The 20,033-nt window shown below is 37.3% G+C and overlaps 1 protein-coding gene across 3 annotated transcripts in view; it reads right to left on the bottom strand.

The window, feature by feature from the left end:
- The window catches only part of YES1 (YES proto-oncogene 1, Src family tyrosine kinase), a 64,464-nt gene that overhangs the window by 15,204 nt on the left and 29,227 nt on the right, over positions 1-20,033 (bottom strand). For 2 of the 3 annotated variants that reach the window (XM_032309926.1, XM_032309925.1), the window contains exons 2-4: positions 6,652-6,924; positions 3,461-3,560; positions 228-326 (exon numbers count right to left, since the gene is read on the bottom strand). In XM_032309926.1, the coding sequence (XP_032165817.1) occupies positions 228-326; positions 3,461-3,560; positions 6,652-6,916 (464 nt within the window). In that variant the 5' untranslated portion in view covers positions 6,917-6,924. Of the gene's footprint in view, positions 1-227; positions 327-3,460; positions 3,561-6,651; positions 6,925-20,033 lie in introns of those variants that run through there. The other variant, XM_032309927.1, reaches the window with a different exon arrangement.

Below are 20,033 nucleotides of genomic sequence, written 5' to 3' on the forward strand. Positions count from 1 at the left end.
ACCAGGCAAAACAGTGTTATTATTGCAGATTCATTTATGATCCTACTGTAAGCAAATACTATGGCATTAATTATTAATTTTCAAGTAACATCTCCTATTAATATGATATATTAGCTGTATTAAGACTGGTATGTAATTGTATGTGTGTAAAATTGTGGCTAAGTAGAATGTGCATTAAAACATTTTAAAAACCAACGTAATTAATAAAATATGAAGTAGTGCCATACTCTTCTGCCTGAATGGAATCTGCAGGGGCTACATAATTGCTAGGGATATAGCCATTCTTTCCTGTAGCAATAGATCTTGCTTCCCACCAGTCTCCTTCCCTGCAATACATAAAACAACAATTACCACAAAGTAGACAACTGCTCGAAACGCAATTTATGGCAGTGTTGCCTTGTATCTATGTAGAAAAGAGACTTAACTTCCATTTTTTTAATGCATTCATTTGATCAAAAGTCAAACTCAAAAGAGTAATATTTAAAAATAGGTTAGTTGAATTAGGGGATAAGGCTAAGCAAAAGAACAAAAGCACACATATTTCTGCTTCAAACAAACAAACAAAAAGGTTTAGTTTTAGTTACAAGATTGCTCTTTTACATACCTCTCTTCTTCAACCTAAAACAATAAACTATACTAACTAGAACAATTTGGGAGGTAAATCTTTCAAATTACTCAGTTTCAACTGGATGTTTTCTTTTTTAAAAGTTTTACTGACATAATTTGCATATCATAAAATTCCCACTTTAAGGTGTACAATTTAATGGGTTTTAATATATTCATACAGTTGTGCAACCATTATCACAATCAATTTTAGAACATTTCATCATCCCCCAACCAAGAAACCCCGTACCCATTAACAGTCACTCTCCACTACTCCACCCACCTCCCCCTGACATTGCCTAACAATACATCAGCTTTCTGTTTCTATGGATATGACTATTGTGGGCATTTCATATAAATGGAATCATACAGTAATCTGGTGTGGTCTTTTGGAATGGTTTCTTTCACTCAGCATAATTTTTCATAGTTCACCTATGTTGCAGTATGTTATCAATAGTTCATTTTTTTTTTATTGTCAAATGCTTTTAACCATATTTAAAATGATAATGCTCCTTTTTAGTCATTTCAGGAAAAGTATCAGGATGCCCTAGAACTCCTGTAGCAAAATATTTTCAATAGACAAGAATAAAAAATTTAACTCCTAGAATAAAGTATATTTACAAAAATGTTATCCATAAATATTCAAATAAGACTAAAATCAATTCAGAACATGAACATTATGTATAATTTGCAATACATAAGTCTTGACTTTTCCAAAATTAATGTGAAAGAAGCAAATATCAGTCTCTAATGAGGAAGATAGATATGGGTTCTGCCACTAAAAATTAAATGCATATTTTGCTTTGCCAGAGAAAAGTACTGAGCATCTTATCTAAATTGACATTTCAGGTGCACCTGGGTGGCTCAGTGGGTTAAGCCTCTGCCTTCAGCTCAGGTCATGATCTCAGGGTCCTGGGATCGAGCCCCACATCGGGCTCTCTGCTCAGCAGGGAGCCTGCTTCCCTCTCTCTCTCTCTCTCTCTCTGCCTACTTGTGATCTCTGTCAAATAAATAAATAAAATCTTTAAAAATAAATAAATAAATTGACATTTCGTAAATGATCAAGGGGGATTTGTTCTCTAGAAAATGAGATGAAAAATCTTTTGGCAATTCAAATATTTATACTCATACACTTGGTTTGTAGATTTCTGGTATACATTAAGCACTTTCAGATATACAAACTGAAAACTGCATTTGTGCTAACCATTCATGATTCATTCAAACATTTATTGACAACCCTTTAAGTAACAGACTTCATGAGACAGTGTGCTAGAAATAGAAACAGAGGTAAAAAGACAGTCTGTAACCTCAAGAAACTCAGCATAGAGCAGAACTTTTCAGCCTCATCCTTACTGAATCTTTGGGCTAGATGATTGTTGTTGGGGGCTGACCTGTGCACTAGAAGAGGTTCAGCAATATCCCTGGCCTCCACCCACCAGAAAGCAGTGGAGGCACCCTGCCTCCAGACATTGCTAAATGTCTCCTGGGCATCTTTCCTTTGGTTGAGAACCACTGGTCTAAAGGAATAACAAGCACACAATAAATTATAATTAGAAGTAGTGATGGCAGCTATGATTGAGGTCTGCACGGGGTGCTACGTCAACATGTAAGACAGACACCTAATCCAGTGGGAGAAGGGGTGTGACTAGGAAGGAGAGGAAGAATGTCAAGAAAGGCCTCCTTGAGAAATAACATAGGAATATACATTTTGAAGGATGAACAGGGTTGGCCAGATTAAAGGAAAAAAAAAAAAAAGCTGAGACAGGAAGTCATGTTCCAGAAAAAAGACACTGTACGTGTCAAGGCATGGGAATTCATAAAATTACAAGCAACTCAGTACGGCTGGGCCGTTAAATGAGGAAGGGGAAGCAGCTGGATGACTGATGTCTACCATTGTTATCGCTTTTCTTTTATCTTGACAGCAACTGGTAGCTACTGAAAAAGGCTTTTAAAGCAGAGAGACATGATCATATTTTATATTCTGGAACAATAATGGATAGCAAATGGGAGCAAGAATGTTAGGAAATATGACTGGAAGTTAAGAGACCATAACATACGGGATCTATTTTCTCTAACAAGTACTGAATTTTCAATTCAAACACTGAATTTGTAGTGGGCCACTAAATGGCTTTTATTACTGAGTGGTCCACTAAAAGTCTATGAGTCATCTCAAACTAAAAGTCTTAGACAATGGGCGCCTGGGAGGCTCAGTGGGTTGAAGCCTCTTCATGATCTCAGGGTCCTGGGATCGAGCCCTGCATCGGGCTCTCTGCTCGCAGGGAGCCTGCTTCCCCCTCTCGATCCCTGCCTGCCTCTCTGCCCACTTCCGGTCTCTGCCTGTCAAATAAATAAATAAAATCTTTAAAAAAAAAAAAATGTCTTAGACATAGACAAAAACTAAGAGACAAAAACTCTAACAGTCACCTAAAAAAAAAGCAACTTAGTGTGGTCAGGTTGGGACTGCAGGGGCTCCTTACTTGGCCTTTTCCGTTTTTTGTTAGGAGAAAGAACGAAGATCCTTAAGTTATCTTACATTCAAGGAACAAAGAATCTCTTTATAAAGATTTTTTTTTAAAGTGATGTACTTACTTGCAAATATTCCCTCAATCTTCACTTTTAAATCTCTACCGTTTATGGAAGAACCACACACTACAGCACAATTTGCAGAAGTCATAACTCTGGCTACAAAAGGAGTTATTATGCCATGTATCTAAGAAAACCAAATGCATCATCCAACCCAGTGGGCAGAGACCCATGCTTCACCACTCTCATCTTTAATATCAACCAGCTAAATGGTTTCAGCATGAAGACTAGGTTTCTTTCAGTATTTCTCCCTCAAAATATTCCCAACACTTACGTGTTGTTAATTATTTGAAACCGTTCACCTTTCTTGAATGAAAGGTCTTCTGTAGTTCTAGCTTCATAATCATATAAGGCCACAAATATAGTAACACCACCTATTGGAGAAAAAAAAACACAAGGTAAATTATATATATAAACAGAAGAGAAAAAAAATGTAAAGAGCTTAAGCATAATTTTCTTTTTAAAAGATTTTATTTATTTATTTGACACAGAGAGAGATCACAAGTAGGCAGAGAGGCAGTCAGAGAGAAAGGGAAGCAGGCTCCCTGCTGAGCAGAGAGCCCTATGCAGGGCTTGATCCCAGGACCCTGAGATCATGACCTGAGCTGAAGGCAGAGGTTTAACCCTCTGAGCCACCCAGGCACCCCTTAAGCATAATTTTCTTTCTAGTCTCCAAAATCTACTTCTGAATGGAGACTTGGGCAGCTGGAGTTTCAGCTAGTAAGAAGCTCTCTGAAGACCTTCCATGAAACTGCTGCATGCTACAAATTCTAAAATTCTATATACCCTCAGAAACAAATTTAAGTTTGATTCATAGTAGCAGTATCTCTGACTTAGAATCACAGTTCAAGTTCAATTCAATTCTTTGGCAGAAAAAGTATTAACAAGTACTACAAACTGGCACTAATTATCTCACTTACTTATAAACAATGGGTGAACATTTCCATCCTTAAAACTGATCTGTAGCAGTAACTAGGGATTTAGCTAGATTAGTTATTATAAAAAATACTCAAAAATGGCTTATTTTTCTTAAAAATTAAATGATATGATTGATATGAAAAATAATTATCATACATAGAATTATACACAAATGCTTAACAGATCAGCACACCAAACAACTAAACTTTTACCTGCAAACAAAGGAACAGAATGGATTATTTACTATTCTTCCCTGAGTTTCAGTCATGTATTAACTGTCTATTTAACACTGCTACTTGAATGTCTAAGCAAATGGCACTACTATCTACTCAGGTACTCAAGCCAAGTCCCTTTACTAGCACTGTTATTCTACCTCTAAAATACCTCTTTATCTACTTTCTTTTCCATTTCCACGGTTGCCACCCTAATCCAAATCCTTGTTACCCCTGACTGAGTCTGCTGAGAAGTAGTCTCCTAACCCACTTCTGTACCTGCTTCCCTATATCCATTCTCCACACAGCTAGTTGCCAGAAAATTGCCAGGCTAGTTGCCAGGAAATTCAATTATGCAAATCCTTTATAAAAACCCTTCAATTGGGGCACCGGGGTGGGTCAGTTGTTAAGTGTCTGCCTTTGACTCAGGTCATAGTCCCAGGATTCTGGGATGGAGCCTCACATCAGGCTCTCTGCTCTGCAAGAAACCCACTTCCCCCTCCCCCGCTCCCCATACTTGTGTTCCCTCTCTTGCTGTGTCTCTCTCTGTCAAATAAATAAATGTAATCTTTAAAATGAAAAAACAACAACAACAAAACCCTCTTCAATTGCTTCTTCTTGTCTTTGAATAAAACCCAAACTTCTTACCAGAATATATGAGGTCCTGAGTGATCCTGACTCTTTAATCTCATATTATACAATTCTACTCTCTGGTGTCCTCACTAGTCCTCAAAACCGCCAGGTTCATCTGTACCTCCTAAACTCTGCTTTTGTTGTTCTCTCTCCCCAGAAAGATTTCTTCCCAGGTCTGCCCAGATTTAGGTCAGTCTCATCAATCAAACTTCAGCTTTAAATGATTTCTCTTCAAGACAGCTTTCCTTGATCTTCTAAAGGGCTTTCACCAATCACTCTGGTCAGTTCCTTCAGAGCAGTTAAGAACCATTAATCATCCTGTTTAATTGTTTATTCACTAATTATTGTCCAACTTTTGTTATAACGTAAATTCCATTAAGACAAAAACCTTGTTTCTCTTGCTTACAATTCTCACAGAGACTCCATATGTGTTAACAGACGTATACCATGAAGGGACTTTCCACATAAATAAACTGTTTAGGTAAGTAAGTATGTCCTTAAGTATCAAAGTTTACTTGGATCATTTTGGATTACTGTCTTTCCCAAACATATAATCCTGAAAATAACTTAAACTTGGCTGATCACTGAGGACACTATCGTGGTCATCTATTACTGAGATAGTTAGTTAAGGGGTTAGAATTAAGACTGTAATCGGCCTTTGATGTCCACAACTCCTGAAATGAACAGTCTCATAGAATTCACTTATGGCATTCCTCTAGCACTATTACTGGTCTGGAGGTAAGCAGACTGAAAGGACAAATTTATAGCCCAAGCCTATAGAACAGATTCCTTTTTTGCCCCCTCTGGTTGATAGTAAGGACATGTGTTGCTCAGTTTGATGCTTGCAGCTGTTTTGCCAAGCCTAAGATTAAAGCTGATAATCTAAAGGCTACCAAAAAGAGATCAAGAACTGGAGTCCTTGATGACATCAAGAAACTACTGCTGTATCAAGGAATCCTAGAGCTCACCCTGCCTTTTTAAAGCCAATTATGCTTTGTTACTCAAGGAAAAAGTATCCTGATCTGGAAACACCACAAAACAACTCTTTCTAAAGTTTCTAACTACTTTTTTAGAGCATTTCTGGCTCCATGAAAAGTTGTCAGCTGTCACTTCTTGTTCTCTGAAAGGTGATCATAATGTGATAAATGGAGTTCTGGCACAGGACATTAAACCTGGGCTCCCCTGCTTCTTATCTGTGACTCTGAAAAAAAAGCTTAACTCTGAGCTTCAGGACTTTCATTTTTTAAATCAGTGTCTGAGAGAAAAACTGTATTATCATCACAACATTGCCATTTAATTAATATTAAGTAACTACTATAATATTTTAATATTGGATAGTACATTATAAACCCTAAAACACTGGAAAGTTGTAACATTAACATTCTTGAGGGAGGGGTACATGTTTTTAATTTTTATATCCCCACTGCCTGCCACATAGTAACCACTCACTACTTGAAAAAAATCAATTATTGAAATAACCAATGGTATAACCAGTAGATAATCACCAGATTATCACCAAATTTTCAGAACAATATGATGTATAATTTAAGACTGTAATTTTTATGTTAGAAGCTTTAATTTTCACATAAACTTTTAAGTCCCCAAGTAAGTTATTTTTCTCACAGCAGGCAAAAACTGTATGCACTGCCTGCCTGAGGTCATGTTCTCAAGCTGACAAGAGAACTGTCCATTTAGATCTCACCTGTTAAACCAGCAGGATATGAACTTGGCACCACTGAGAATGAAGAAGATGCTCCTCCAAAAGGTGTCACCCCTGAGGATCCTCCAAATGGTGTCATGGAAAGACTGCTAAAATTAACAGATGCTCCCTTTGTTGAAGATGATGGTGCCACTGCAGTGTGTTCTGCTCCATAATGGCTGACACTGCTACTGACAGGTTCTGGAGTGTTTTCGGTTCTATATTTAATGGTTGGACTTTTGTTCTCTTTACTTTTAATGCAGCCCATTATCAAATCTACAAGGAGATATGCAAATATTTTGAGAAGTGGTTAATATAAAGTACACTTCAAAAAAACACAACTGGGTGGCTCAGTTGGTTGAGCAGCTGCCTTTGGCTCAGGTCATGATCCCAGCGTCTTGGGATCAAGTCGCATATCCGGCTCCTTGCTCGGCAGGGAGCCTGATTCTCCCTCTGCCTCTGCCTGCCATTCTGTCTGCCTGTGCTCGCTCTCTCCCTCTCTGTCTCTGACAAATAAATAAAATCTTTAAAAAAAAACCACACACACACACAATTGAAAACTTCAATTTAAACAAGGAATTTTTCTCCTACAAAAAAGGAACATTAATAAAATAAAGCAAACAAAAAACTAGACAGCTAAAAATGAAGTTTCTTCTCCTCATTTATCTTTATTATAATTCTGCTGAAGTATCATTCCAATCGTGTCATTCTCCAGCTCAAACACCTTTAATGGTCCAATGACAACATGCCACAGTGTGCTGGGAAAGTCACTGGGTCTGACGCCAGAGAGGCCTTCGTTTGAATCCTGGCTTCTTACTCAGTAGTGGAGTGATTTCGGATATGTTGCTTGACCTCTCCACACCCCAGTTACTTGAAAAAGAGGGATAATAATAACACCTACTTCATAAGGTTTTCTATGAGGATTAACTTAAACTTATCACAAGTTCTAGACAATATGTGGTACGTAGTAAGTACCAGCAAATATCAGCTGTATTCTATACTAGCCCTCCGAATAGAATATAATCTGAGTCACATATGTAATTCTCAGTGTTCTAGCAGATACATTAAAAAAATAAAAATAGATTAAATCGATTTTAATAGTATATTTTATTTAACCTAGTACATCTAAAATGCAATTATTTCAACATGTCATCAATATAAAAAAATTTAATGAGTTTTCTTGTACTAAGCCTCAGAAATCTGTTGCATATTTTAAACTTACAGTACATCTCAATTTGGACCAGGTACATTTCAAGTGCTCAATATCCATATGTGGCTAGCAGCTACCATATAAAGGAGCGGGTAGCTCTGTAACTTTTCCTTATCTACAGTCACACTCCCACTGCTTATCAAATTTGATCCCAATCTATCTTTCCAACTGTATCTCCTATTATTTCCTCACGCTTATCTACATACACACACTTTCCTGTTTCCCCAATATATATGACCTGTGCTTTCCCAGGTTTGTGAGGATTTTACACCTAAAACTTTCTACCTGCTAAAGTTCTATCCAATCACTGAAGATCATTACAAATGCTACTTTTGCATTCAAGCTTTTCCCCATAATTGGCAAAATATTGCTTTCCTTAAAACCTCCAATGTACTTTCGGGGAGATTTTTATATGGGACTCACCTTATTCTGTTTGGTTATCTTGTTTTTTGCTTACTGGCCTAATTCCTACCCTATCCCCAAATTACTGGCACTATAGTTCTTAAAAACCAGGAGTTACTCATCTCTTACACACTGTCCAACTTACCAGTGTGACGCATATAATACCATTATTACAAAATACTCATTTAATACCATTATTACAAAATCTGCATTATATTCACTTCCTGGGAGAGCATAAATTTTCATTAATTCACTTACTTTTTTTTTTTTTTTAAAGATTTTATTTATTTATTTGACAGAGAGAGATCACAAGTAGGCAGAGAGGCAGGCAGAGAGAGAGGAGGAAGCAGGCTCCCTGCTGAGCAGAGAGCCCGATGTGGGACTCGATCCCGGGACTCTGAGATCATGACCTGAGCCGAAGGCAGCGGCTTAACCCACTGAGCCACCCAGGCGCCCCAATTCACTTATTTTTAAAGATCATTCTCATTTTACAGCTTTTCTTTTTTTATGTGGCATTCAAAAGGAAGTAGAGGAGTGATAAGACAACTGCCTCATAAATTCTCAAAGACTGAACATTTACAACCTTGACTACGTAACATTTAAAATGTAGCTATACTGCAGTGATCAGACAAGAAATAAAGGGCATCCAAATTGGTAAGGAAGAAGTGAAACTGTCACTATTTGCAGATGACATGACACAATATATAGAAAGCTCTAAAGACTCCATCAAAAAACTATTAGAACTAATAAATGAATTCAATAAAGCTGCAGGATACAAATTTAATATACAGAAATCTGTTGCATTTCTACATACTAATAATGAAGTAGCATAAAGAAATTAAGAAAACAATCCCATTTACAATTACACTAGAAACAAAAATAACTAGGAATAAATTGGCCCAAAGAGGTAAAAGACCTGTACACTGTAAACTATAAAACACTGATTAAAGGAATTGAAGGCAATGCAAACAAATGGAAAGGTATACCATGCCCACGGATTGGAAGAATTAATATTGATAAAATGTCTATAATACCCAAAGCAATCTACAGATTCAATGCAATCCCTATCAAAATACCAATAGCATTTTTCTGATATTTGTTGGATGGAACCACAAAAGACCTGAATAGCCAAAGCAATCTTGAGAAAGAACAACAAAGCTGAGGTATCGTAATTCCAGATTTCAAGATTGGTTACCAAAGAGTTATTACAGTATTCAAAATAATATATACCGGCACAAAAACAGACACACAGGTCAATGGAGTAGAATAGAGAGCCCAAAAATAAACCCATGCTCATAAGGTCTATTGATCGATGACAAAAGAGGAAAGAATATACAATGGGGAAAGGACAGTCTTTTTAATAAATGGTTTGGGGAAACTGGACAGCTCCATGTGAAAGAATAAAACTGGTCCACTTATACAAGACATAAAAATAAACTCAAAATGAAAAAAATCCCTCAAAATGGATTAAAAACCTAAATGCATGACTGAAATCATAAAACTCTTAAAAGAAAAACAACAAAAGTGGCAATTTCTTTGACATTAGCTTTAGCAACATATTTTTGGATAGGTCTCCTGCAAGGGAAACAAAAGCAATATAAACTACTGGGACTACACCAAAATAAAAAACTTTTTGCACAGCAAAGGAAACCATCAACAAAACAAAAAGGCAACCAAGTGAATGAAAGAAGATATTTGCAAGTTATATATCTGGTAAGGGGTTATTAGCCAAAATATATAAAGAACTTACATAATTCAACACCAAAGTAATAAATAATGGTGGTTGACAAATGGGCAGAATGGAATAGACATTTTCTCAAAGAAGATATACACATGAAAAGATGTTCAACATCGCTAGTCATCAGGGAAAGGCAAATCAAAACCACAATGAGATATAACCTCCCAGCAGTCAGAATGATTAGTATCACAAAGAAATAAAAAGTGTTGGTGAAGATGTAGAGAAAAGAAACCTTTATGCACTGTTGGTAGTAATGAAAACTGGTGCAGCCACTGTAGAAAACCGTACGGAGGTCCCTCAAAAACTTAAAAATACAACTACAATGTGATCTACTTTTTCACCATAAGTTATGTATCCAAAAAAAAAACACTAATTCAGAAAGCTTTATGCACCCTTATGTTTACTGCAACATTTTTTATAATAGCCAAGACATGGAAGCAACCTAAGTGTCCATTAATAGATAAACGGGGGCACCTGGGTGGCTCAGTGGGTTAAGCCTCTGTCTTCGGCTCAGGTCATGATCTCAGGGTCCTGGGATAGAGCCCCGCATTGGGCTCTTTGCTCAGTGGGGAGCCTGCCTTCCTTTCTCTGCCTGCCTCTCTGCCTACTTGTGATCTCTGTCTGTCAAACGAATAAGTAAAATCTTAAAACAAAATAAAACAAAACAAAAAAGATAAATGGATAGAGGTGCCTGGGTGGCTCAGTTGGTTGAGCATCTAACTCTTGATCTCAGGTCTTGATCTCGAGACCCATGGTGGGCTTCATGCTGGGTGTGGAGCCTACTTAAAAAAATGTCTTTAAATAGATAAATGGATAAAGCTGTGACAAAATATACAATGGAATATTACTCAGACACAAAAAAAGAATGAGATTTTGACATCTGCAACAACATGGATGTACCCAGAAGGTATTACGCTAAGTGAAATAAATTACCAATTCAATATCTGTAACATAAACGGCTACTCACATTCTCAATTTTTGTGACACTTTGTAACTTAGTTTTTGAGATTTGTCTAATTATCCAAATTGTTAAGTTTATATTAGCATAAAGTTATTCATAACATTTATTAATGTACTTTAGTACCACAGCCCTTAGAGATTTCTATTAAAAGTTCTCAATGGCCAACAAGGACTTCACCCTCTATCTATAAAAAAATCAAATGCTTCCCCACCAGCTAAGACCTTAAAAGAGCTATTAGCTCATACCAACCTGATCAACTCTTTGCCTGGATGTATAGTTTCATTCTACACACACATTCCAGAATACAGAGAGAAATAAAAAGTCAGACAGACTCCTATTGAAGCTTTTAGACTTATTTTCCTACATAGTGTCCTTCTTTTGGAATTTTGCCTGCAACTTTCAGTTGCCTCAGCCTCCATGAATTCTGGTCTCTGTCTCCTCAACTTGTTGAGACCACTGTCCTTTGCCCAAGATCCCTCTCCCTGCTCTGTTATTCAGACTGTGCCTCTAGGCAGGAAGCTGGGGTGATTAGGTGACCATATGGCTCACTTGTTTGTTTCCTTTATTTCAGGAATCACAGTCCTGCACTGCTGTTATCCAATATCTGAAAACAGTTGTTTCATATATTTTGTTCAGATTTTCAGTTTTTAGGGTTTTTTGGGGGGAGGGAGCTGGCAAATCCATCATGGCCACTTAAAATGTTCTTAAAAATTAATTCCTAGAAAAAACATTTCATTCCCTGGTTCTAATATTATTAAAGTGCAGAAAGTATTAATTTCCAAATAAATTTGTACTTCAGTTTATATAACAGATTTATTCTTTACTAATGATCACTTTAAACAAATGAACATTTTAAATATTTTACTATAATTGGTTAAAATGCTCTGTGGGATTTTCTTTTTAATTTTAAGAAAGAAAAATAATTTTTAAAGTATCATTTTCCTTATGTGCCCACATGGTAAATCTAAAATTTATACTCAGCTTAAGGCTCAGCAGGCCGTTTTGAACTCAAGAAGGGGTTTTTTCTAAAGATAAAAATGGTAATGGGGAGAAGTTAAAAATCTTATAAAGTCAGAAACTACAGAAAAATCTGATCATACAGATTAATCCCAAAAGGCTGGTGTTGCACTCTGAATGCACATCTTGACAGCAGGTTATCATTACTTTATTGCTAGGAGTTTATTATTTCCCTATCATATGTGGATTCAGCATCGCTATTTCAGTATTCCTAATGCTTTAACCAACTATTTGCTCTGCTTGGGATAGCTATTCCCTACCTTGTATCTTCTACTTAATTTTTATTCAATTGTGGTCTATTCCACTTTCCCACAATTTCCCACAGCCACTGCTTGAGGTGCCTATTTCTGAGTGTGCACTGATAAGAAGGAGAGTAAAAGCAAAAGCCCTAACTTGAGGACCAGTTATGGTTTGGCCACCAGGTGCCCACCTCATGGTTCTCCTTAAGAGACTGTGAGTCTAGAAGCTACCATCCTGTCTGCTCAGCTTAGCATAAGTTCTTGCTTTTAGCTATACAGATGCCCATTTTAGTAAAATATACTTAAAGTGAAAACCTTTCAAATTGAAATAAATTTCTGTGTTACAATCATGTTAATACAATTGACTCTTGAAAAAGACAGGTTTGGTTGTGCAAGTCTACTTATACACAGTTTTTTGGTTTTTTTTTTTTTTACAGTTCTGTAACTATTTCTCTTCCTTATGATTTTCCTAACATTTTTTGTTTGTTTTTTTTTTTTACTGTAAGAATACAGTGTTTAATACACATAACATACAAAATATGTGTTAATTGATTGTTTATGCTATTTTAAAGCTCCTGGTCAACTGTAGACTATTAGTCATTAAGTTTTGGAGGAGTTAAATTTATACATGAATTTTTTACTGGGCTGGGGCTCAGCACCCCCACACCCTAAGTTGTTCAAGAGGCAAATGTATATGCAAAGTTTTACCCTGATTCCTCATCACGCCTCAACTACTTTCTCATCTTCCCTGGATAATTGGGCAAGAAAAAGTGTGAAACTAAAAATATTGAGTTTTTCTGATGAGGGAAATTCTCAGGAGCAGAGAAGTAAAATGGTCCCTTTACTGTTTCTCATATGGCTGTCCTGTCATCCCCCAAAAGAATGTAAATTATTGTACTTGAAAACCGGGGCCATTACATTTGTCTTTTGTCTCAAATTCCTGAAGGAAATAAAGGATTAAAGTAGTGACAACAACAAGAAATGCTACCAGATTTTTCACTCAGGCATTCTCTTTCTTCAAACCACTAGACTTTGATAATCCTATTTCAACTTTCCCACTTCTTTTCTTTCCATATACCCCCCCAAATTATTTTAGCAAAATTTATTCCAACTCCCCTATATTTTGCATACTTGCTTAAAATGTTGATTTCTGACTATGCTTGCTGTTTCCACTACATTAAAACTGCCCGTTAAGGTCCCCAATTAACTCCACATTGCTAATCCGATAGTCAATTTTCAGTCCTCATCTTACTTGAGCTGTCAGCCACACTGGACACAGGGATCATCTCTTTTCCTAAAAATGCTTTTTCTACCTGGTTTTCTAGGACACACACCCCTAGTCCTCCCCCTACTATGTAGCCCCAGTCACTTCTCTAACCTCATCTCCTACCGTGGCAGTCCAGGGCTGCCACAGAGACTTCTTCCTATCCTTCAGATGGGCCATCTCGGATCACTGCACTTTCTTCTTCCTGCCTAGAAAGCTCTTCTACCAGATACTTACACAGCTTATCCCTCAGCTTCTTTAAGTCTCTGTGCTACTGTCACCTTCTCCATGACACCATCTCTGACCAACCTATATGAAGCAGCAATACAACACACTCCCCAGAACACTGCCTATTCTCCTTTAACCTGGTTTATTTTTCTTGATGTCATTTATCACCATATAAAACACAAAGGCTAAGCACACAGACTGTTTTATTTGTTTACTGGATGTACAGCACAGTAGTTAAGAGCACAGACTTTAGAGACAGAATATCTGGGTTCAAAGTCTGCCACTTAGCTGGGTAAGCTTTGGCAAGTTACTCAACCTTACTGTGCCTCAGTTTCCTCAGCTACAAAATGGAGATAATAAAAGTAAGCCTCCAAGAGTTGTTGAGGGTTAAATGAGTTATTTGTAATGCACCTAAAACAGTACCTGGCATATATTAATGTCTGCTATCATGGTGATGATTTTGATGATAATGATGGCTCCCCTCTCCAGAATACAAGAAAAAGAAAACTGAAAAAAAAAAAAATTCAAGTATAATACATGCACAGAAAAATAAACATAACAAATGTACACTTCAATGAATTAGCAGAAACGGAATACCAATGTAACTCAACACTAAGATCAAGAAACGTACTGCCAACAACCAGTCTACTGGAAATACACCTTACAGTAGACTGCTGGGTCAGAGTACACACAGCTGAACACTGCTGAATAGAGTATACACTACTGTTTTCCAAGGTGGCTGTACCAGTTTATACTTACTTCCAAGAGCAGAGTATGAGAGTGACCACTGCTTCACATCTTCACTAGTGCTTGGCATTTTCAATCTATCTGGTGGATGTGACAATTACCAATGAAGCAAGTGCCTTTAAATGTTTATTGGCCATTCTTCTTTGTCAGATGCCTGTTCAAGACATTTGTTCACTTTTCTATAGGGTTATCTTTTTCTTATGATATATAAGCATTCTCTATATTTTCTAAATATCAGAGGAGTAAAATTTTTATCCCCTTCACTCCTCTATCCCCCTAGTACAAAGCTAAGAACATATGAATGAATGCTTATTTTGCCTTCAGATCACCTCCATTTCTACAACTCTGCTTCATAATCTGCAATTTATGGTGATTCTCAACCTCTAATTCTACTGAAATTTTAACACGTTGACTATCTAATAATCTTTACAAAGTAAAGATTTATAGGGACGCCTGGGTGGCTCAGTTGGTTAAGCAGCTGCCTTCGGCTCAGGTCATGATCCCAGCATCCTGGGATCGAGTCCCACATCGGGCTCCTTGCTCAGCAGGGAGCCTGCTTCTCCCTCTGCCTCTGCCGGCCATTCTGTCTGCCTGTGCTCGCTTTCTCCCTCTCTCTCTGATAAATAAATAAAAATCTTAAAAAAAAAAAAAAAGTAAAGATTTATAAAGACTTTATAAAGATCTATTAAAGTATTTCAGGTTAACCTCCCCAATTTACTTTCCTAACCTGCTTTCCCCATCAATACTAAACTTCTAAAACACAGGCTTAAGGGCTGGGGAAGATAAAAAATAAAATAAAATAAAAATAAATTAAAAGTTAACTACAGAAATCAGATACTGTGTTTTAGGCAGAAATAGCAGGAAAAGCCCACAGACAAGGGAGAATAAAGTGGATTTTGAAACCATAAGTAGCTCAGTGCTGAAATACAACATAGAAGAATGAGAGGAAAGAGGAGGCCAGAATAAACAGCAACAGGAACAGAGCCTATGTCCCAAGGATTTTTTTTTTTAAAGATTTTATTTATTTGACAGAGAGAGAAATCACAAGTAGGCAGAGAGACAGGCAGAGAGAGGGGGGAAGCAGGCTCCCTGCTGAGCAGAGAGCCCAATGTGAGGCTCCATCCCAGGACTTAGAGATCATGACCTGAGCCAAAGGCAGAAGCTTAACCCACTGAGCCACCCAGACGCCCTACAAGGATCTTTTTTTTTTTTTTTAAGATTTTATTTATTTATTTGACAGAGAGAAATCACAAGTAGATGGGGAGGCAGGCAGAGAGAGAGAGGGAAGCAGGCTCCCTGCTGAGCAGAGAGCCCGATGCGGGCCTTGATCCCAGGACCCTGAGATCATGACCTGAGCCGAAGGCAGCGGCTTAACCCACTGAGCCACCCAGGTGCCCACAAGGATCTTTTTTTTAAAGACTTTATTTACTGGGGCGCCTGGGTGGCTCAGTGGGTTAAAGCCTCTGCCTTCAGCTCAGGTCATGATCCCAGGATCCTGAGATCGAGCCCCGCATGGGGCTCTCTGCTTAGCGGGGAGCCTCTTCCTCCTCTCTCTCTCTGCCTGCCTCTCTGCCTACTTGTGATCTCTGTCTGTTGAATGAATAAATAAAATCTTTAAAAAAAAAAAAAGACTTTATTTACTAAGAGAGCTCTAGTGCGCACATGAGTGGGGGGAGAGGGGCAGAGGGAGAAAGATGAAGAGAACCTCAAGCAGACTTGTGCTGACATGAAGCCCGACACAGGGCTTGCTCTCACAACCCCAAGATGATAACCTGAGCTAAAATCAAGAGTCAGGCGCTTAAATGACTGAGCCACGCAGGCACCCCATCACAAAGATATTATATCTCCTTCTAATTAACATAAACTACTTTAGATATAAGGATATTCATTTCATTTTGTTGAAAATGGTTCTGAATAATTCTATCCAAAAACCAAACAAATTGTTTTCCCTAAAAAGACCAAGCATAGAAACAGTTCTACAAATACTTGTAGGTTTTCCAACCATTTCCTAACTTATCAATTCCATAAGTCAGATAAAAATGTATTTCATCTTTATAATATATACAGATGGTCATATATCAGAATTACCCTATTGAACTCTTACTGTGTAACAGTGTGACTAACAGAGCTGGAACATATTTGATACATCTCTTAATGCATCTGGCTCAGTCATTAGCAGGTAGCACAATGCAGCATGTGTTAAGGTATTTCATTTTAATAATATTTTAAACTTTGACAATGCCTTGTTTCCAAAGTACTTTATCACTTAATCTGATCCCATAATAATCCTAATATGTTATCAGCAAAAGAGTAAGGATAATCTCTATATCATATAAGGAACCTGAAGCCTGGGGAGGCTGACTTGCTCACAGAGATGAGGCTGAGTCTTCTGAGTTCTAGGTTACCTTCTTTCCAATACCCACACAGGGCCTCTAGGGAAGCCTTGTGTATACCATTTTCTGTTCTTTGATAAATTATTAAATATTAGCCCTTTAGAAAATGTTACAAACATGATGACACTACTGGCATTCAGCTTCACTGCCCCACCTATAATACAAGCTAAATGAAAACAGTACCCCACCCCTCCGCACCATGACCATGTTGTTTTATTAGTAATAGTGATTAATATTTCTCAATTTAACATACTTTTAAACTGTTAAAAAAAATTAAATGTACATTGTATCTATACACTAATTCTAGGAATCTAAGCAATTATTACATCATATGCTGTACAGTGATGGGGTGGGGGGAGGGGGATAATAGTTTGTCATTTTGCCCAGATGGCTCCAGTTTACAACTAAGTTTTAAATCTGTAAGAAATCCCAAAGAAATAAATTAGATAATAAGTAATTATAGAATTAATCATAAGATATGAAATGATCAGTTCTCCACAGGTCACAGTGCTCTACAGACCATAAACATGAGGGATGATTTTTCTTTAACTTTCACTTTTAAATCTCCTCCCTTTAGCATAAAGCACAAAAGGCAGGCAGGACTAGGAAAGAATAGAAAACATGGATGGAAAGGAGGAAACAGCAGACTACTAAAGGGTGTGCACTTTGTCTTGTAAAAGCAAACAAAGAACTTAATTTTCCAAGTCAAAGGAGAACAGAAAATGTGAGCAATGGAAAACTGAGCTTGCAGTGCTCACTGATAGCAATTTTCTACCTTTTGTTTTGCTTTGTTTCATTTTAGATACACTAACAACTGACTTTAAAGAAAAAGTAAGTCTGCTCATTCTAAATTCTTAGTGGTTCTCTACAGTTATTTTAATGAAACATGGCACAGATCAGCCATAACAAGGATCTGATGTAAAAAATATGTAAAAAATTGTGAAGAAGGGGCGCCTGGGTGGCTCAGTCAGTTAAGCATTTGTCTTTGGTTCAGGTTGATCTCAGGGTCCTGGCATCAAAACCTAAGTTGGGCTCTGCAGGGAGCCCGCTTCTCCCTCTTACTCTGACCACCACTCACCCTGCTTGTGAGTCTCTATCAAATAAATAAATAAAACCTTAAAAAAAATTGTAAAGAATACTTAAAATGTATTAGGAGCTATAGTAATAAAAATCACTTACAACTTAATGTAAAGTCCCAAGATTTTAAAAAAATTACTATATTCAACATGAAACAGATCTGAATTATGAAGATCCCAGGTAAAAGTTAATTACCTTTGGCCACTTTAGGCAATTATTAAAAACCGTTTGTTGGCAGAAAGGCACATGAGCCATCATTCCCTCTATAAATTCAGTCAACTTTTGGGGGGGAAAAAAGCTGATTTTATACCTAACATAAAAAGATTTTTAAAAAAGATTTTATTTATTTGAGAGAGAGAGGGAGAGCACAGAGAAGCAGACTCCCTGCTGAGCAGAGACTCACCACCCCCCATCCCCCATGTGGAGCTTGATACCAGGACTCAGATCATGACCTGAGCTGAGGCAAACGCTTAACCCACTGAGCCACCCAGGCACCCCTTCTCTTAAAAATTTTTATTCTTTCAGGGGCGCCTGAGTGGCTCAGAGGGTTAAAGCCTCTGCCTTCAGCTCAGGTCATGATTCCAGGGTCCTGGGATCGAGTCCCGCGTCGAGCTCTCTGCTCAGCAGGGAGCCTACTTCCTCCTCCCTCTCTCTCTCTCTCTCTCTCTCTCTGCCTACTCGTGATCTCTGTCAAATAAATAAATAAAATCTTTAAAAAATTTTTTATTCTTTCAGATTTTCACTTTATCTACTACTGTCCTTTACCAAAATTTTATACTTTAAATTATAGTAAATAATTTGATATTACTTAAGACTAAAGAGCAGGAGAAATTAGATACATATTTTTAGAAAGTTTATAAAATTGACCTGAAAGTCTTTTAATTTTCCCCCACATTTAATTTCTTTCCACCACGCTTTTGCTGTAACAATACCCTGAGTTTCAATGTATGTTTTGGCCAATACATTTAAAACTTAGAAGCTTAATTGGTATATAAAATTGAATATACAGCTGTACACGTGTGGGGCACCTGGGTGGCTCAGTGGGTTAAGCCTATGCCTTCAGCTCAGGTCGTGATCTCAGGGTCCTGGGATCAAGCCCCACATCGGGCTCTCTGCTCAGCAGGGAGCCTGCTTCCCCCTCTCTCTCTCTCTGCCTGCCTCTCTGCTACTTGTGATCTCTGTCAAATAAAATCTTTAAAAAAAAAAAAACTGTACACGTGAAATTAATACAGACAATTTGGGGAGAGGAAGCTTTCAGCATTAGAAGTTAACAAGCAAGGAATAATCAGATGTACTTCTGAAACCAAAGGAAGTCACATGAATCCCATGAAGGGAAGCATAGCTGGAGATGAGCTGGGAAGTAAGGCAAGAAGTAATCAATTTAATCTGTTATAATTCTCAAAAGCTAGGAACCTTCCTGATCTTTGATACCTTTTGGTACAGGTCTTGTATTCTGTAAACTACTAATCTTTTCTCAGGAATTAGCAGAAGCTATTTATTTGCCTCTCATACTCAAGCTAATATTCCTAGTAATAGGAGTAAGAAAGATTTTTTTTTTTAAAGTAAGTTTTGATACCCAACAATTTAATTTGTTCATATTATATATATCTAAAACCACTTTTTTCAGTTACAAAAAACTTTGTTTTGAATTTTAGATGTACAGAAGTTATAAACACATTTTTAATGTATGTGCTGCCAAAGAGAACACAAATTTTTTTTTTAATTTTATTCATTTGAGAGAGAGAGAAAGAAAGCACGAGCAGGGGTGGGGCAAAAAGGAGAAGCAGACTCACCACTGGGCAAGGAGCCAGATGAGGGACTTGATCCCAAGATCCTGGGATCACAACCTGAGCCAAAGAGAGATGCTCAACTGACTGAGCCACCCAGGCACTCCAAAACATGTTCTTTTAAAACAGTCCTTTTTAGCTTATTTTCCTACATAATATCCTTTCTCAAGCAAGATGATATATTACTCATGTAGTTTATTTTGTTAGAATTTGATACAAGTTAAATTTTTCAAAATTTTAATTACCAAATATTAAAAGATTTTTTAATTTTTAACCCTCATTAAGAAAATTCTATCCTGGGGCACCTGGGGGCTCAGTGGGT

This window comes from Mustela erminea, chromosome 13 (genome assembly GCF_009829155.1).
Source record: "Mustela erminea isolate mMusErm1 chromosome 13, mMusErm1.Pri, whole genome shotgun sequence".
NCBI lineage: Eukaryota > Metazoa > Chordata > Mammalia > Carnivora > Mustelidae > Mustela > Mustela erminea.